Here is a 19587-nt window from a genome sequence, read left to right as displayed (position 1 = left end):
ATCCTACCGTGTATGAGCGTGAAAAAGGCAAGTTGAGGAGGAAAGCAGCAAGGTGGGCTTGGCAAGAGAGGACGCGTTAGACAGATCGATGTGGAGGCATGGTGTGAAGGCGATTGCGGCACTTGGAGGTGAATCCGGTCACCCTCGGTAACGGGGACATCACCGGATTAAAACTGGACTACTACTACACCTTCTCCCAAGTTTGTGCAGGCTGATGAGAAGCTCCTGATCCATCTCTTTGCAGCTTTCTTATTCCCAAGGAAGTTATAAACCACATTAGCAGATGCATTTCAAGCTCGACTGTAGCCATGATAGTCGCAAAGTGCTCATCCTTAAGCAACGTTCTAATCTGAAGGCCATCAAATATCTCTGCTTTTTTTCTTCTCATAGCTAAGGCCAAGACATATTCACCATACGTGGTCAAAACAGTCCCCAGAACAATCAAGTGTTTTGACAAACTGCTTCATTAGACCAAGTTTGATGTGCAATGGTGGTAGAGGGATCTTTTTCTGATCAAGCAGCGGATCGGAAAATCCCTAGATTACATCTTATTTCTTGGTGGCCATTTTTTTCTACCCAATGTTCTTCGTTGGCTCTGCTATTTCGATAGCATAAAAAGCAAGAACATATGGTGTGACCTCTTTGTTGTCCTAATAGAAAATTAACCATTTTAAGGTCTACCCAGATCAACAACTCGTAGCCTACTGCAGTAGGCTATGTAAAGCTTTCTAGCACAACTTTGATGTTTGCATGACTCTCTTTCAGGAAGACACGGTGTCCTATAAGTATGGATCCATGCTTGTTCCCATTATGGAGCAAGACACTCTTTAGGCTTCTTTTCGAGCTATCAGTAAGAAGTCTCCAGCCACTTAAATGATATGCAGGTAAGCCCGTTCTCGGGATGTGCGCTTGAGCAACGCATTCAGGACTGTTCTCCGTTCAGCGGCACTTAGTGAATTGAATAATTACCCGGCAACAACACTTCAACAATCGCAAAACTTCACTCTGTCAATCTCGGTAACCGGCCCTGCGTCAAGAGTCTCTAGCCCTAAGTATGCGAAACTACCAGTAATAACCTATCAAGGCTTTGTCAGTCCGTGGATAAAGATTCAAAACCAACCAACCGTAGAAAGAAAAAGCCCCTTAGCATCTGCGCAGTCTAAACAAGTTGGCCGTCCGAGTGGAAGTAATTTCTCAATTTGGTCTCTCTGTCCCGATAAAATGAACGCTTGTACCGGTTTTGAGAAGATGTTTCTCCTGTAGCCTGGAAGCCGTCAAAGCTGATTTCGTGCGTGATTGTGTGGTGTCAAGCTCGTGAGTGAATGAGACGTGTAGGCTATTGTTTTTGCTGTGATGGTCAGAAATAAAAGAAACTAAGCTGAACTTCATGTTTAGTCGTCCCCGCATGGCTTCATCAACTGGCACACCAGTTGTTTTAGGTGTGTGTGGACGACTGAACATGGTTGGTTAGCGCGTGACTTCGTGAACGCAGAAGTTTTAAGATCAAGCGGCGCTGGTTCGACTCACGAGGTCTGCACTTTAGCAACGCATTCTAAGGACTGCTCTCCATTTACCTCGGCTTACTCAGTTTGAGAATAGAGATTCAAGCCAACAACAGTTGTTTGTCAATCTCAGGGGCAAACCCTTTTTATTCATTGAAGTAGTGTACCTGCCTCTGAACACCTGTGTGTATGAATGTGTAGTTAGATTTAGCCTATTGTTATGGGATGGTGGCTGACTAGATGACTGCTTATGATCTTTCGCTACAATTCTGATTGCGCCATAATCTAACCAACAGTTGTACAATGCATTCAGGGGAATGCATTGTTTTGACAATTACATTTACTCTGCTTGTTGTTGATAGCCTAGGCCTATACGGCGCTGTTGAAACAAAATAACTTGACTTGAACAATTCCCCGGCAACAAAACTTCAATAATCGGAAATTTCACTCCGTTCATCTCGGTAACCGGCCCTGCGTCAAAAACTTCTACAAGTATGCAAAATTACCAGGAATAACCTACCAAGGCTTTGTCAGTCCGAGGATAAATATTCTAAACCAACCAACCAGGTTTGGTGGCCGTGCTTAATTTACTTTCATCCACTGAACCTTGAAATCTGCATCGCATGCACGTATTAAACTTTGGTGGTTTCGCCACCTTTTTTCTTTTGTTGGTTTTATTCACGTTCACTATTTGTTACTTTATCTTTGCTGTTGTTTTCCGACAAAGAAAAAAATTTGAAATTGAATTGAACTATTAGCCAGGAGAGAGAGAGAGAGAGAGAGAGAAACCTTTTATTTTGTCTGTTGCGAGAAAAGTATACGGTACAAAATATAGACAATGCAAATAAAATAGCACCATAACTAGAATCTACAAACAAACTAGGAGCAAACTAGGAGCAACGACAAAACAAAAAAAGCTTAATTTTTATTAAAGAAAATCATTTGAAAATAAAAACATACCAACTACATTAATTTTGCTTAAAAACAAAATATTCATAACATTTTAAATAAAATTTACTATTTTGAACTTTATGCTGCCCTTTACAGAAAAAAAAAGTTTCTTTATAAAAGAAACACTACTTGTAATGAATATTTTATCTTTTGTGACGCATCAACGGTAAATTTGAAAGCAACTGAAGTGGAAAAAATTATGGTCAAAACTACAGCAAAGGTTTGAGCTTCGCGGGGTAATTTTGTGGCCTCAGCTTGGACAGTTGGCAGTGGACTGGCCTCAAAAGATAAAATTAAATAGTGTTTGTTTGATTTTAAGGTTTTCGTCTTTGGTTTCAAAGGTGAAGTAGCTTGATACTGATGTTGCAACAATCATAATGCCCCAACAATTTAATTTCACAACGCAAAGATAGCTGCTGACTTACCACCATGAAAGGCAGATATACAGAATAACAAATGCTGATAAAAGAATTAGGCTATTGTTGTTTAAGTTAAGGCATCTTTGGTAGATGAAAGAGCAATTGTGAGCTTATGTTTGCCCAGGATAAAAAATTTCTGTGGGTTAGGCTTGTAGCCTATTGTATAGATCATATTAAATTTATCAAAGTAGGCTATTGATACTTGTACATTACCTTGTAGGTGTAAAGATAGGCTACATGTTTATTGGAATTTCAATGCTTTTAACTTGATCAAGTTGGTTTTTCAATTATTTATTATCACATCGTCATTTTATGTGGATTTTGTGCAACCTAGTTCGTACCCTGAACAGTTCGTACCCTGAAAAGATCGAGAGAAAAAAATTAAAAAAAGAGGAAGTTGCTGATTGCAGTTTCCGCTAACCCTAATCGTAACCCTAACGCTAACCCTCGCTGGTCGCAGTTTCCGCAAACATTTTTCTGCACTTTCCGCTAACCCTGACCATAGACTAATCTATGCTCTAACCCTAACCCTCGCTGATCGCAGTTTCCGCAAACATATTTCTGTAGTTTCCGCTAACCGCAGTTTCCGCTTACCCTAACCTTAAAGTAATCTATGCTCTAACCCTCGCTGATTGCAGTTTCCGCTAACCTTTACCCTAACTCTAACCATAGAGTAATCTATGCTCTAACCCTCGCTGATCACAGTTTCCGCAAACATTTTTCCGCAGTTATCGCTAACCACAGTTTCCGCTTACCCCAACTCTAACCATCAAGTAATCGATGCTCTCTAACCCTAACCCTCGTTGATCGAAGTTTTTGCAAATATTTTTCCGCAGTTTCCGCTAACCCTAAACTCCGATCAGCGGAAACTTCGATCAGCGACTTTGGCTTTGTGCTATTAAACTGCAATCAGCAACTTCGGCTTTTTTAATTTTTTCTCTCGATCTTTTCAGGGTACGAACTAGGTTGCACCCAGTTTATGCAATGCTTAAATATTGTTTAATTTGCGTATTATCATAGGTTTTGTAGGTATTTTCTCTTTCAAAGGTGTACATTTTGGTTCGCATCAATGTCATTAAAAAAAGACAATCCCAAAATTGAAATTACAGGTGTTTCAATGGCACAACAGTCAATTGAAGAAGGAATCGAGACTATTGACCTTGGTCAGGTAAGCTTATGTGTGTGATACCGTACTCAATCATGGTGAAGTTTATCTCTTTAACTGCGCAATCTTTCCTTTATTGAACGCTACTCAATAAACAAGCAGTTTTACGCTTATCTTCTCTAAGAAATTAAGTACAGTACGCTATCTGTATTTATGTTTTTGTGCAAGACAAGATGTGGCAATTTACGATATGTCACATGTTATGGTTTCCAGTTATTATCATCATCATCATTGTCAGCCATTGTTGTTCCACTGCAGGATGAAGGCCTTCCCCATATCTTCATAATTTTGTTTGTCTTTGCACGTTTGTGTCCAGTGTTTGTCGAATTGGTAGAGTTTGTCTCGCCATCTTGTTTTTTGTTTCCCTCTTTTGCGTTTATTGTCAAGCGGTATCCAGTCAGTAGCTTTTCTTGTCCATCTGTTGTCAGTTGTTCGCATGATATGTCCTGCCCAATTCCACTTTAAACTTTTTATTGTTTGAATGATATCTTTGATTTGTGTTTGTTGTCGTATCCATTTGGCTGGTTTCCTGTCTTTCCATGTAATGCCTAAGAGTACTTTTTCATGTGATCTTTGCCCAGTGCGTAGTTTGAGTGTTAGTGCTTTCGTTAAGTTCCATGTTTCTGCTCCGTATGTCATTGTTGGGAGAATGCATTGACCAAATACCTTGGCCATATACCACACATACCTTGGCCAAATAGTAACTACATCACCTGATAAAGAAGAAGAAATTATAAGAAGAATTACACTTGGTTTGCAGGCGTTTGGAAGAGCGAGCTCAATATTTAAAAGTAAATTACCGATCTCAATGAAAAGAAAAGTATATAATCAATGCATTCTCCAAGTTATTATATATATATACAACATACATCTATTCAAATAGGTGACATAGAATTACAGCTAACTATTTTATGAATTATTTTACATGTTGTTTTTGTTGACCCAAGGTTCAACAAAAACCGTCAGTTTGGTCAGTTTGTAAGGTTACAAAATGTTATGAAAACGTTAGGGAGGTTGTGGGAAGCAAGTGTGACATAGCACGTTTTCATCATACTTCCTGCAAAATCTTGTCATCACGATGAAGCAGACTAAGTTTGTCTATAGATTGAAGGAATGAATCAGAAATCAAGAAAATTAGAACAATTAAAGCTAAATATTGAATGATTTCCACCAGAAACAAAATCATATATGAACGTTCAAGCAAATATATAGCATTTCAATCTACTCTATTTTGATGACAAAGAGTGATGAACCACATTCTCTTCGTTGTCTTCAAGTTTTGAACCAACCAACCTTTTGGTGTCACTGACAACCAGTTGAGAACCAATTGTACATTGGTTTGAAATATTAAACTGCTGTGAACATTATTGAACTCCATGGGTATAATATTGTGTATCAGGATACAAAAAAAAAGATTTTTTTTGTGTTTTTTTTTTACTCCACTTCTTTTCATTGTAAATTTTTGGTTTTAGGTCCCATGCTCATCAAACCAGATACCATCAGCTTGTCAAGTAGTTCCTTCACCACACCTTGTTCAACTGCCAAAACTATCTTGTCAAGAGCGCTATGATATATATTGCAAAGAAGTCAAAATTGCTGAATGTCGTCCGGCACAGGTAGAAATATTTTGGTTGATCAATTTTATTTGCATTTAATATGTTTAAGCTTTGTGCTCATTCACTGCAAAATGAATGTATTAAGTTGTCTGCTCATATGTCCATTGTCCAGGATAGGCCTATGTCTTCACATGTACAGTTTTAAAATTTTTGGTTTTGGAATTTAAGTTATGGTGATTTCCCTAACCACGCATAATTAATAAAATAACCCGAAACACGAATTTCAAAATAAACAGGCTAATGTTTGTTTAAACTTAAAAACTGAAATAGCACAGGTAAGAAGATTGCTATCCTTATTTCTGCCCTAAAAATTAGACCAAAACCACTTTTCAGATTTCAGCAATCACCAAATGTTTCACCTAGCTCAAAATCTTTTCCAAAATCAAATTGAAAACTTTCTGACCGTCTGCACTTACGTTGCTGTAAATTCTCTTCTAGTGAGCTTAGAATGACCAATGAAACATCAATACAATCAGAAAATAATATTCTAGCCTAGCGTCATGTGGCAAATAAAGCTTCAAAACAGCAACCGCTAGATGGCGATAGTAAGTTTCGCGGTGGCGAAATTTTAACAGTGCGCAAAAACGTGACCAGTGTTGGCAGTTTTACTGCCAAATTTCAGAAATTTGGCCTTTTTAAGGTGGTTTGGCAGTTAGTTACAGTTTGGCAGTTTTTTCGCGTTAGTTTGGTAGTTTTTTCGAACTCCACCTGGCAACCCTGAACGCAACCATGCTTTGGCATTTATAATCGCGTTTGATCTGGTCATAGAAAAGGTGAGGAAGTGTAATGAAGAGTAGGTAGCCTTTGCCTGGGATGCAGATATATATAACTCAGATATATCATATGCATTAGAGAATGTAGAAACTTATTTAAACATGTATAATATACATATACAGGCTAGTGTGGTAGCCTTTGGAGTGGGCAAATTTATGGGGCCCACGCTTATCCAAAATATGCACAAATAAAATTTTTATACATTAAGCAGTTAAGCACTAGCAGTAGGCTAACTTAAACTTTTCCACCATAGTTAATAGTTTGAATCCCTTTATTTTTAGAGTCAGTTTTACATATTTTTTCAACTAGCACCTGGCAACCTTGTTTGAGGGTGCTGATTCAGCACTGTTGATTAGAATAGCCTAAGCGTTTTCGAGATCCATTACGCCAAGGTTTGATTTTTTTTCGGATGAAACTATGTGAAAATAATCAGTAGATATGCAGGAGCTAACCAGTAACCATGTAAGTAAATTTATTTCAAAATAAACGACAAGTGCAATTGAAAGATTTGTTGTATCTTTGAATTTCCCCAACTGCGCATTTATATACGCATTAGGGATTTTTCCAAATCCGTGAAAATTATTGCTTTCAATCACGATTTTCGTCGGTATGCGCAAAGTTGATGGAGTTTTCGACTGAAATAAATTTTTTGTAAGGTAGACGCAAGTAGCTAGAAGTGGATTACCACCAAAAAAATATTTAGAATTAAAAAGTGGGTGATGAAAAATATTTCGTGTTTCGGAAAAAATTTTTGTCAGGCCTCGAAATATCCAGCTGACATGACCTCCGGAATGACCGCGAATGTCTGCCGAAGCCGACTCATTGGTCGATCATAAATGACCGCTGCAAAATTCTTGACAAAAATAGAGCTAATGCATCAAAAATATAATATTTTAAATTTGAATTGTTACAATTGCTTGTTTAACGTGAACAAATACGGAGCTGAAACAATAATAGTACAGGCAATGAGGCAATTGCTTTAAAGATCACATTCGAGTGGCCTGGTTAATGAGCTGATGGCAAAAGTAGCCATTTTTACATTATTTCAACGCCTTGCAATGTTGCCTTGTAATAAAGTTGTCTGAACTTTTCAACAATGAGGATTATTGCATTACATTGATCGTTTCTTAAAAAGAAACGTCACAGAGAAGCAAGTCTCAGCTGGGTTCCTTAGGCGAATGTGGCGACCTTATTCACGCTGATACTGATAGAAATAGAATTTCTGCACAGAAGGGAGGGTGTTAGACACATTTGTCTGAATGTCTGAGGCAGTAATCGCTTGGCACAACGATTCTATAACGCGAAAGCCACGCAATAAGTGATCGTAGTTGCTTTTGTAATAAGGAAATTTGGATTGTTGTTTTCAATTGTGTTTATTGCGTCATTACACGACTGTCATTAATGCACTGATTTATTTGCAAGCGATCTGCTCCAGTATACTTCAGGGTCGGTTAATTAAGCCATCAACCATTGCAGAGTTATTCTGTTGTAGAAAATCTTCTTCTACAAACACGACTACACAATACTGTAGTGTGATTGTGCAAAATCTACATGCAAAAAATATGTCCAGTTGAGATATTAAATGTCTGCTGAAAGGGCCAGTCCGGTAGGACATGCTTGACCGCCGGAAAAAAGTACAAATTCCGATCCCTGTTCGTGGTTAGGGGAATCACTATATTGTTATATACCGTAACTGCAAACGCCAGACAGTGCTCACCGTTTTGGCCTTCCGGCCTCCTCAGTGCACTGGGTATGGCCACGGAGATGAACGCTAGCCTATAAATATTTGAAAAGAAAAATTATAAATTTTACACTTACAATTATGATTAAATGTATCAGTTAAATGAGTTAATCATCATCTTTTCACTCACTTGCATTTTTTAAGGAACTCTATTACAACCATATGACATTTTTTTCTTTGAATATTACAATTATACAGTTCCACCCCTGGAAATTCCTTTCATAAACTTGTTTGTGTCTGTACTAGTGCTACTTCTGAAAACCAGCTTTGCAAAACCATGCTATCTCTATCTATTCATACGATTTAATGTCTTTTGTTTCTCGTATTACGAGGGTTAGACAACAGTTGGACTATATAATTTTAATTGTTTTAGGACTTTTAGTTGTATGTATGAGCTACCATACATAGCTACAAGGATTTATTTTAAGACTTGAGCAAACCTACTTTTTTTTCTGCTGTATGTTTCAATTTTTGTTCAGAGTGTAAACAGGAAATGCTCATTAATTTGATTAATAAGATATGGCAATGTAGGCTCAATTAACCATGAAGTAAAAAAATAAATTATTTGACAGATTTTATTCAACAAAGATTTATACATTGTGTGTTAAAATTCTTGCTGCATTTTGGGCTGTGCTTTTGCGGTTTGCCTCTTTCAAGTTATTTTTTCTTGGTGTAGGTATTAAGTCGAGTACATTGCTATCTTGAAGAAAATCTTATGAACAAGAAGTGGCTTGCTTTATGGAAAGGTCCTTACAATGGAAACTTTCGTAGAACTGTTGATATTTTAGTTGAAGTGAGTGCTTTTCTGCTAGCTGACAATCTGCGGCGATGTTAAATCTGCGGACAAACGACTGAATTTGTTTTCTAAGACTACTGCTTTTCAGCCAGCAAAAATACCATTTTAGATCGTTTTAACGTTGCTAGATGATTGATGCTAGACGTTGTCATGATGCAAAATGGTAACGTTTGCTGAAAAGGCGCATTATTTGGAGCACGCAATCACAAAGCTGCATGTCAGGTGGGTGTCTTCACTGTGGTGCTTGGTGATTCAGGTACCGTTCCGAGTAAAGTGTATTTTATTGAGTGTCTTGTGACAGACACAGTTGTTTTATTAATAGGCCTATACAAGTAAAAAGCATGCCTACCAGACAGGCCTAGTATTTTAGTAACATTTATGTTTAAAATAAAATAAATTTTACTCGGAATAGCGCATCAATCGCCCAACGCCGCTATGACGTCACATACATGACATACACTTACGCAATTAAATGTCATGGTTAGAGATGTACCGATATATCGGTATCGGCATCGGTATCGGTGATATCGGCCATTTTTTGAGTATCGGTATCGGCATCGGTATCGGCAAAATTTGGCCGATACTGTGGCCGATACTAAACATGTAAAAAAAAGGCGTTTGCTGCGGATTTTCTGCAGAAGCAAAGATATATAATAGATTTTTTAAAGTAGTAACTAACGTCACATTGAAGTAGAAAAATAACAACCTGTTCAAATTTTTGATACCTCACACTCCCATGACTTCAAGCATTGTTTGCTTACAGTGATTCTTTCATTCAAACAAAACGTTTTGCTTCAGCAGTTTTGCGTTGTTTGATTCTTAAGTTGTGAAGGAGACTCGATTTCTCCAATATTTATCATTTGTGTTTCTTTTTTACTTTCAGCAGAGGATAAAACCAGGCCAAGACTACCCAGGTGGCGGGATGTGTAGTTTTGCATCGTTTTTGCGTTGCTGCACGTTTGATGGACCAGTGTGGCTTGGTTGTTTTGGTGGGCTGGTTCTGTCAGTTTATGGTTTGGTTTCCGCCTTTCGTTGTGGTGGACTCACCAGGCTTGAACAATGTCGTGGCGGAGTGGGTGGGGTCGGTGGGACTGCGAATCTTCACTGATCTAATCAATAAGTGGTCTTGTTGCGCCTGGGATGGCGGCCTCATTGTGGGGGGGAGTGTCCTTCCCCGCTGTCGGCACAGGGCTGGGCGCTCACTGGTGCGACGGGCTGTTGCGATTCGCTGGCCATAACGGTGTAGCTTCCATGCTAGCCATTTAGACCATCCAATCAACTATATGTTTCTCGGCAGCCGTTTTGTAGCAATAATTGACATCGACAAGAATTGAAATGGCTAGTGTGGAAGCTGCACCGTTGTGGTTGGCGGGTCGCGGCAGCTCGCTGTGCTGGTGAGTGCTCACTGCTCAGCCTTGTGCTGGTGGCCGGGGGGACGCTCCTTTCTTCGCAATGAGGTTGTTATCTTGGGTCCACGTCTTTTAGGTGCAGACAGTTAGGCGCCGGGCAGATAGGCGCGCACTCTGTGGTAACATTTTGTGTGAAAAGCATTGCCTTACCTGCCAAGCTGATACAATCTGCAGACTTTACTAGGAATAGCACCTAAATGAACGGGCGCCACAGTGCTCCGCACCTAAATATCTAGATGCCACAGTGTGCGCACCTATTTGACCGGCGCCTAACTGTCTGCGCCTAAAAGACTTGCTCCGCCTAAAAGATTTGTGGTCCCATTGTTTTCTTTTTGGGCCTACTTATTCTGCCACGACATTGTTTGGGCTTGGTGAGTTTGTTGCGGCTAAGGGTGGAAGTTGAATCGCCGACTGGTGGAGCCGGCTTGCTAGGGGCAGCCGAGTTGCACGGGTTTTTTGAGTGTTTGGCGGGGTGAGAGCGATGCAGAATTGTGTGTTTTTGCTACCTGGGTAGTCTTGGCCTGGCAAAAGTTTTTCAACCAAACGACAAGAGCCCTTAAGTTGCACATTACTTGTCGAATAGTTTTTGTACGACTACACAAATCACTTGGTTTACATTTTACATCTTATTATCAATTATGATTAGCCTATTTGGAGAGTTTGCGCAAACACTTTTTTTTCAGAAACCCCAATTATGATGTAATGTTTCTTCCCTTATACCCCAATCCTCAATTATGGTGGCCTTTCATTACTAAAACCTACTATTATGACACAACAATGCGGTTGAGATTGGATTCTTAAATCTTTAATGAATTATGCCAATTGAAAGCTTTTTTTAATAGTTTTATGCAAGTAAGGTAAAACTTAGCATTTGATATAATTCCTTGCAAATACCAAAATTGCTTCTTTTTGTAACACCAAAGTATCGGCCAAAATATCGGTATCAGTATCGGTATCGGCCTAAAAAAGTGATATCGGTATCGGGATCGGTATCGGCCAAAATATTGGTATCGGTACATCTCTAGTCATGGTCCAATATTTGCCTGTTAGATTCACTTCGAATTACAGTACACTAGTCAGCCAAGCGTTTCGTTTTTATAATCAATTGCAGTAGTAAATCATACATTGTTGAATTGTTGATGTTACCAGCTGCGTGATCTTGATATCTTACTAAATTATTGCAACTAAAGCTACTTACCTTAAACTCTGCCAAACATAATAGATTAGAAAAAAATCAAGTAAATTTTTGTCTTTGTATCGGTGAGTTTATACGGAAAATATTCTTTTGTAGGTCAGTGATGTTTGCTCTGACCAAGCTCACGTCTCCCTGGTGGATCCATTGGTTTGTAGTGAGCCCGCCATCCCACGGGAGGTTGTAGAGGCCCAACTCGATGAACTAGACTACACCCTGGACATCATCGAGCTTTATCCAGTCACTATTATTGACGATCAAGACAGCAGCAGCGAAGACGACAATGAAAATGAAAATTCCTTCATGGAAAACAAGCTCAAGGAGGAAGTTAAGCAAAGATTTATTGCTTTGGTGGTTGACAACGCGAGGTAAGGTGTTGGGCAATGATTCAACGTTTGTGAGATAATTAACCTTTAAACCGTTAGTTTCTATCCTTTTGCGTAAAAGAAAGCATTTCATTAAAAGAGATGAAAATATTTATTTTAGACGATGACGCCTGAGTTTCCTTGATGTTTAACCACACCAAAAATAAAGCGCTTCAATATCCTTTTGCTGATTGGCAAGCCCCGCTTTGAGATATTAGCACAACAACACTCCTTCGTACAGTTCGCCTTCAACTTACAAAATCATGTACTTGAGATATTAAAGAGTGTACAAAGTAAATGACGCACATGTGAAAATGCTTAAAGATTTTTACTTCAGGTTTTTCTTCGAGCACTTGCGCCGAGACTGGGATGACGAAGATGAAGGCGATCACGCCTTTGACGCTTATCTGCGCGCGCGTCTTCGGCTTTATTATGACGTAGTCGGTGGCCTTATCCCGGCGCCACTTGTAGCAAGGTACTCTACTTGAGTTTTGTTCCGGTCAAAAATCAGTCCTTTTTTACATTGATTCAACGCCTGCAGACGTTGAATCAATGTGAAAAAGGACTGATCTTTTGACTGGAGTCATGAACAATATTTCTGTAAATGTAATCTGCTTTGTTGTCTAATAATAAGCTTTCAAACCCCACTTTCATGCCAATTTCTTTTCGCAGATATAACCGAACGATGGCGAAGTATTTCGTTCGAAGAAAGGAACTTCTTGATTACCAGGTGGGCCATATCTCAAATGGTGGCATGTGTTTTCTGGTTGAAAGTTGAATCTCAAGTCAAAAACTAAAATTTCAAAAAAACTGGAGTCCATAATCGTGCTGAGCGCACCGGAAATGGCCAGAAACGCTTTGTTTTTTGCGTTAAATTGTTTTTCGTGTTGTACAGTGTAATCTCGTCACTTAGTTCTATAACTCATAAGCAATATTTGGCTAGAATAGTAGAATGCGACAACGACTGTAAAAACTTCTGCATTGAATCCACCATGTTATTGCATCTGCATTAAGTCGAATGCGATGCGCGTACTGAATGTGTTGTAGGCATAGGTGCCTTCGTTTCGTGCCTAGCAATTTGGTAAAGCTGGAACAATGCGTATGAGAACTTTACTAGCTTTCATTGTGATCTCTACAACTATGCAGGGTTGGAAAAAATCATGATTTAAATCGGATTTTTTTGATTTAAATCAGATTTTTTTGATTTTTTTTTATATAAAAAAGCGTCGAGTCTACTTGGGGGAAGAGATCATTTTAGTAAGATAGCAGAATTATTTTTAACCCCTTGGTTGATAGAAAGGCTTTGCTTTGCAAGTGTTTAATAATTTTGATTATCATATTGTAGGCTAGCCTGTCTATTGCACATATTTTTAAGTAGGTGTGATATGTTGCTTTATACTAAATCATAATGTGCATATCGAGATTGAGGTACGTCTCAGACTGTCATCTCACTACACTAAGATCTTTTCTTACGTTTGAGCACACATCACTTTGCTTTTTTGCTCAACTGATGCATAGCCTACAACCAGACTTTTTGCAAAGAAAGTTTAACTGTGTAATATAATTATGTTACCGACGTACCATACCAAAACAATAAAAGTTCAGATGACACAAAATTGCAGTTTATTTTGCATTGAGAAGTTTGTATATAAATACAAGCTCGCCAGCTTTTGCAGTGCCCAATCGATTTCGAACTTCTGATTGAACCAAACCAAAAGTGGAAAAAACTCGCTCAAAAACTATGTTTTGTGAACAACACTGTTTGTGAACTGCCAAGTAAACTAAGTTGCCTTTCAAAACAGGCATAGCCTATAGCCTTAAGTATTTAAATATAACTTTTGTATTACAGAGAAGCAGTGAAACGTTTGTTGATGTATTTATTTTTATTTTAGCAAATAAAAAATCATTTGATTTTTTTAATTGATTTTTTTGATTTTTATTGTTTGATTTAAATCAACCAACCCTGCAATTACGTAATCCTTCGCATGACAGGCTCGCATACAGAGCGAAGGAGAACCGACCAACACAGAAGCTGTAGAGTGCTGGAGAAAATACTACGAAGTGCTGATGCTCAGCGGCTTGCTACAAATATGGGAAACTTTGCAGTTGAGGTAAGAAAAAAAAAAAAATTGAAGTCATGTAAAATATGTTCTTTCTTTTAAACCTTTTCTTACATTTTAAAAATTCATGTAAAATAAATGTTCATGTAAAATAAATGTAAAGTTCATGTAAAATAAATGTTCTTTCTTTTAAACCTTTTCTTGCATTTTAAAAATTGATGAATAGGTCTTCTGTTATCCAGCAAACTTGTGCGTTGACAAAAATAGGATAAAGTCGTTTTTACGCCCTTACATTGAAAGTGCGGTTTTTGTCCTTTATTGCGCTCTTTGTGTTAAAACAAGATAAACTTATCTTCACATACTTTTATCTTTGAAATTTACCGACCTTAGTCGTTATATGAACACCCACCCCTTTTTGCAGGGCTGAGGGACCATGTTTTCCTCGGGTTCTTCGTCGCACAAAAGGCCCTCGCGAGGACAATGCCACAGTAATCCATATCGTCGCGGACAAGCTAACCCCTGCCATGCTGCGGAGTTTTGCCGATGACGCAATCATGCAGTGAGTACTGGTTTTTGTCTTCCAGCCATATAGCTACCGTACTGTATAGCAAATAATTTTACCTCTTATGGTACCCAGATGTGGTAGAGATGTTGAAAGGACGACTTTCTCTTATTGCCCAAAACCAAGAGCTCATCGGTTTTTATTTGAAGGTGGTGTTCCACGTTCAGTTGTAACGTGTCGAAAAGAAACTTTGAAAGTATTATCTTTCGTATAAGTTTGTATTGCAATGAGGAACCGAGCCTTCAATACCAGGTTGAACAGCAACATTTGCGTATTGGCGAAGTTAGTGGACGTGAGTTCGATTCTAACATCGGATCATGCAAACGACCTTATAAAATTACGCTGAGTTTCCAGTCCGCTTGCCACTTACAAAAGTATCGATAGGGCACGTGCTGGTGAAGTGGTACATTGTCGTATTTTCAACGACCCATTATTTAAAATGTACTTCCGAAGCTATGAGACTTTATTTGATCAATCCTTGCCCTCTTCAGACAACACAAGACTCCGGAGTCAGCCCTGCAACAGTGCTATGAAAGTGACGTCATCATTATATACCCTGGCCTTTACAGTGGAGAAGGGTTTCACGAACTAACCGAGTCGGTGACCATTAAAGGTAATTCTGATCATTTTTTTACAATTTTGGTAGAGAGGTAACTTTGTTGAACCGTAAGCTTTTTTAAGTGTTTTCTTCTATCAGGTTGAGCATTTTTGATGGGTTTAAACATTTGTGCATTTGTTTTGCGATGGAGTATATACGTTTAATAAGCAAAAAACAACGTTGTTTATATGCTTTCTATCAGGCGAAGGCGAACGAGGCGAGATAATCATAGAAGCCATCCCTTACGACGATTTATTCGTCAATATTTCTGCAGCTGACGTCACGTTGGAGAATCTAACTTTTGCTCAGGTGAGATATTGAAATGTTTCAATCACGAATGAACATCACTATTATATTTTATTGACAAATAAACATAAGGTAAGAGGCCAATTTATTTCAATTATGACGTGTTCAGTAGGAGTAGCCAATTATGTCGTAGTCCTATAGTGAGATGTCGGCTGCGTAGCCGAGTGGTAAGAACGTCTGCGCGACGTTCGAAAGGACGTGGGTTCGACACCGCTCCAGAGCACGCGGCTGTGTCTCGGCAAAGACACTTAATGGCAAGCCAAAATAAGGGGAGCAGCTGACTCGAAGACTATATGTCACTTCGCTGCTTCCTGTCGTCTGTTGTATTGCATCTGTGATCGCAGTGTACTGTATGTTATCGCAATGGGCGCAAATAAAAACACGATTATTGTTATTATTATTGAGAGCGTCCAATGTACCCTCAAAAGGATGTCGGTTCGACACCGATGAAAGCACACTACTGTGCGTTGCCAACGTATTCAATGCCACGATGTGAGGTGGACTGGAAGATGAGCTTCCTTGCTTTTCCGTTCACTTATTTTCCCTTGCTTTCCTGTTCTCGGATTTTGCTGTCTGGGAATACATCTCCATTCTTTTCTGCTCTTAATTGAAGCCTTCAACAAGCAGGAATAAGCCTCGACAGGAGGAAAGTTCTCAACTGTATATTGATTTTCAGGCTGACAACACCGAAGGCATTCTCCGGGTGGAAAGCGGTCATGCTCAAATAATCAATTGTGCATTCAAGTGTGACGGAACGGGGATCACCGTGAGAGAAAGAGCGCGACTGACCATGAGAGACAGCAGCATCACTGGGGCGAAGGTATGATCAAACATTTCTTTAGAATTTCATTAGCAATGATGCTGTGCAGCTTTGTATCTATTGGCAGATGTCATTTGCAGCCGCCTATTGCTGCAAACAATCTAACGACTGCAATAAAAAGTTTCTTAAACTTAAAATAACATCATTTCAACGTTTAATCGCAGGGGGCAGGTGTGGAGTTGATGCCAGGTTGCTCGGCTGACCTCAAAAACAACCACATCCACAACTACGCTGACGAGATTGAGTTCGAAGGCGACGATTCGGCACCCCCAGTTGGGAAAGGAGGAGTCCATCTCCATGTAATTCACGTTTTTGTGGGGCTTGCCCAGACAGCAAATCCACCGTTTGTGAAAAGCGGTGGATTTGCTGTCTGGGTATGTTTCGATCACTTTAGTTTCGTATTAGACGTTCAGTCGTTAATAGAATGTCTGTGAACGTCGAGTCAGTTTAAACAGTGATTTTGTCAGCTGTCTCTTTGTGAGGATTTTGCATGCTGGAAACGTCGAGATCTTTTTTGTCTGTAATAGGCAGGACGACAAATTTGCCACAGAATCACCAAAATAATATTAAACATAATTTTTCCAAATTGTTTAGAAGTGCCATTTAACTATTTAAAGAGTTGCATCGACTTCGTTTTCAGCATGTCTATTTTTTGCAATAAACTTAACTAGAAGAGTTGTAAACACGTTGACGCAGTGGCCTACACATCGCGTATCGCTGTATACTTTTTGTAGCTTCCACAACACAAAGAAAAACAGCTTAAACGGCGATTCATCTCAGGTTGTGGACCCACCAAAGGTCAGGTTGCACGGGAACCGGATCTGCAGCGAAGGCGGCTATGGGATCACTGTGGGGCGCAAGAGAGCTTCTAGATTCTCGAACATTGGAGGCTATTCGAACGACGGCGAAAACATCGACAGAAGTGTTGGCGGGGATGCCTCTGTTATGAGAAGCTTGAACGAAAAAGGTGGGCAGTTTATTTCATTTTTCTTCTAGTCATCTTTACCCAATTCGACCAGCCATGAACTATTGCGAAGTTAGTAAATCTTGCCACCTTTGCTAGTATCGTGCAGTGCAAGCAAAACGAAGTAACCTTAGCGGGTTTAACATAATGTATTACGCACAAAACAAAATATCTAACATAATGAAGCAAACGTTTTCGACACGTGCGTGTGTCCTCATCAGGAATTAAATCTGCAATATAGCCTACATAAAATGAAAAATCGTAAGATAAATTTGACTTTACACTATAACTGTAACGAGACTCTGGACTGAAAAGCACACGTACGTGTCGAAAACGTTTGCTTTGTTATGTTAGATATTTTGTTTTGTATGTCATACATTATGTTAAACCCGCTAAAGTTACTTTGTTTTGCTTGTCTGGTTCAAAAATGCAATGAACTCTCTACCAAAGCTTTAAAAAAAAAGTTATAAGAAATTATCAACAACACCTTTGGACCGACCAATGCCACCCAACATCAACAAAAATGCTTCCTTAAATTTGAATCTGTGTTTGTTTGGTACTTCGCTCTTAGAAGTGGCGACTTCTCAGTGTGTTGAGGTCCTAACCTTCCTGACTATCCTTTTCAGTTGACGACACCCTCAAGAAGTTCATCAATGTCGAGATGAGTAACAATACCATCGAAGAACTGGAAGGATAATTCTTCAAGGAGCCGTTCCTTTCTGACAAGAGTGTTTGGTTGCTTGTGACCGCTGGGAGGGCTTTTAGCTGAGGTTTCTTTCGAGAACACCCCAGCATCTTAGCTTCTGAAAAAGCTCCAGCTTTTATTTTTTTCGTTATTTTAAGGTCATGTATTGACTGTATTGAAAGCTACTGTGTACTGTAAATACTATAGCCTTAGGTGTAAACTGTAGATGCATTTTTTGTAAATTCGAACTATTCCACTGTAGTTGACTTCAAGTGCTATTGATGGCCAAATAACAATATAAAATCACTGTAAACCTTTTTGTATCAACTCACGCACAGTGAAGGTCCCTGTGGTGCTCACTTACCTACGGTATATGTTACAGCCGTCTGTACGGTATTCTTATGTTAGAAAGTTTTTATATTTTTTGTTTTGGTGTGTTCTTCTCAATTGCCGTTTTTCGTAATTAAAAAGTTTTTTAATATCAACTCAAAGATGGTTAAAGGAATAATCAATTTCATGAATTTTTTTTAGTAAAAATGGACTTTTTCAAAGTAAGTTTTCATATTGAAAATTGAATTCAAGAAAATGAAGATGGAAACAAGAAAAATCAACTCCATGAATTTTTGAGTAAAAATGGACCTTTTCAAATCTCTGATTGAAAATTAAATTCAAGAAAATGAAGTGTTGCCATTTTGTGAAAGAAATATCCGATTCGTTGCTTCAAGGCTACTCTGACGTCACAGTTGCATACTCGAAGTATTTTCTTAATTTTGAAAGAAGGTGTTTGTTTCATTACTGTTGAAAACATTACTCAAAATTGTTGGAATTTTTTTCTTACTTTCATTCCTCAGCTATAATTGGTAAGTTTTTTACTATCCTGCAAATCAGTCCTTTGCACCTTGATTGAACGACTACAGACGTTAAATCAATGTAATGCAAGGACTAATTTGCCGGTCGTGGAATCTTGCCACCACAATACATTCAGATAACACTGAAGTTAAAGTTTTTAACAGTGCAGGTTCATCTCTCTGCCACTGTTGGTACGTTATCCTTCCAAACAGCAATTTCCGTTCTTTTTACATTAATTTAACGTTTGCAGACGTTGAATTAATGTAAAGAGAACGGAATTTGCTAGTTAGGACATGGTTGGAGCCATCCCAAACTCGAAGCATCTCATTCTCAACTGTGACGATTCCGAAGCGTTTTATATTATCTCCGATTGTTTCAACAAAATGTTTACGTTTTTTTGGCGTTAGTGCGACGCAAAATAACGTAACGTTTTCGCTCAGTTGTTACTTTTTTCATTTGTTAGGTTGTTTTCTTAGTTTTCATTAGTTCCTTTGGTTGCTGCTATTCTTATAAGCTGAATAAAAGATGGTTTTTTACCAAGTCTGCTTTAGCTTAGCCCCAACTTAGACAGCAAAATCCGCCATTTTGACATTGATTCAACGTCTGTAGACATGGAATCAATCTAAAAATGACAGATTTTGCTGTCTGGGAAGGGCTGAAAGTGTCTTCTTTCCTGTGAAGCGCTGACAACAACACATGTCTACAATGGACAGAGTTTTCCAAAAGAACCGAGATTGTTATAACCTGCTGGTAAAAGGCTTTGCATCCCTCCCCCCTACACAAGCAGCCTACCAACCAGGAAGAGGAACAATC

The 19587-nt window shown here is 38.8% G+C and overlaps 1 protein-coding gene across 1 annotated transcript; it reads left to right on the top strand.

The window, feature by feature from the left end:
• Window positions 1–3895: 3895 nt before the first annotated feature.
• On the top strand, window positions 3896–19314 carry LOC145765321 (testicular spindle-associated protein SHCBP1L-like). The gene is made up of 14 exons (XM_082577123.1): window positions 3896–4040; window positions 5510–5653; window positions 8845–8961; window positions 11665–11933; window positions 12268–12405; window positions 12603–12660; window positions 13923–14041; window positions 14412–14549; window positions 15044–15165; window positions 15353–15459; window positions 16133–16276; window positions 16441–16575; window positions 17057–17243; window positions 17867–19314. The coding sequence occupies exons 1-14, from the start codon at window positions 3942–3944 to the stop codon at window positions 17935–17937; spliced, it is 1848 nt and encodes a 615-aa protein (XP_082433249.1). The 5' UTR covers window positions 3896–3941; the 3' UTR covers window positions 17938–19314.
• The last annotated feature ends 273 nt before the right edge of the window (window positions 19315–19587 follow it).

Source organism: Aplidium turbinatum, chromosome 2 (genome assembly GCF_918807975.1).
Source record: "Aplidium turbinatum chromosome 2, kaAplTurb1.1, whole genome shotgun sequence".
Classification (NCBI taxonomy): domain Eukaryota; kingdom Metazoa; phylum Chordata; class Ascidiacea; order Aplousobranchia; family Polyclinidae; genus Aplidium; species Aplidium turbinatum.
Note: the sequence above shows the minus strand (reverse complement) of the source record. Positions and strands in the feature narration are given on the sequence as shown.

Coding starts and splice junctions, on each gene's coding strand:
- LOC145765321 (XM_082577123.1), top strand. CDS start 3,942: ATGTCATTAAAAAAAGACAATCCCAAAATTGAAATTACAGGTGTTTCA. Junction 8,962..11,664: donor CTGTTGATATTTTAGTTGAA/GTGAGTGCTTTT, acceptor ATTCTTTTGTAG/GTCAGTGATGTTTGCTCTGA. Junction 17,244..17,866: donor GAGAAGCTTGAACGAAAAAG/GTGGGCAGTTTA, acceptor TATCCTTTTCAG/TTGACGACACCCTCAAGAAG.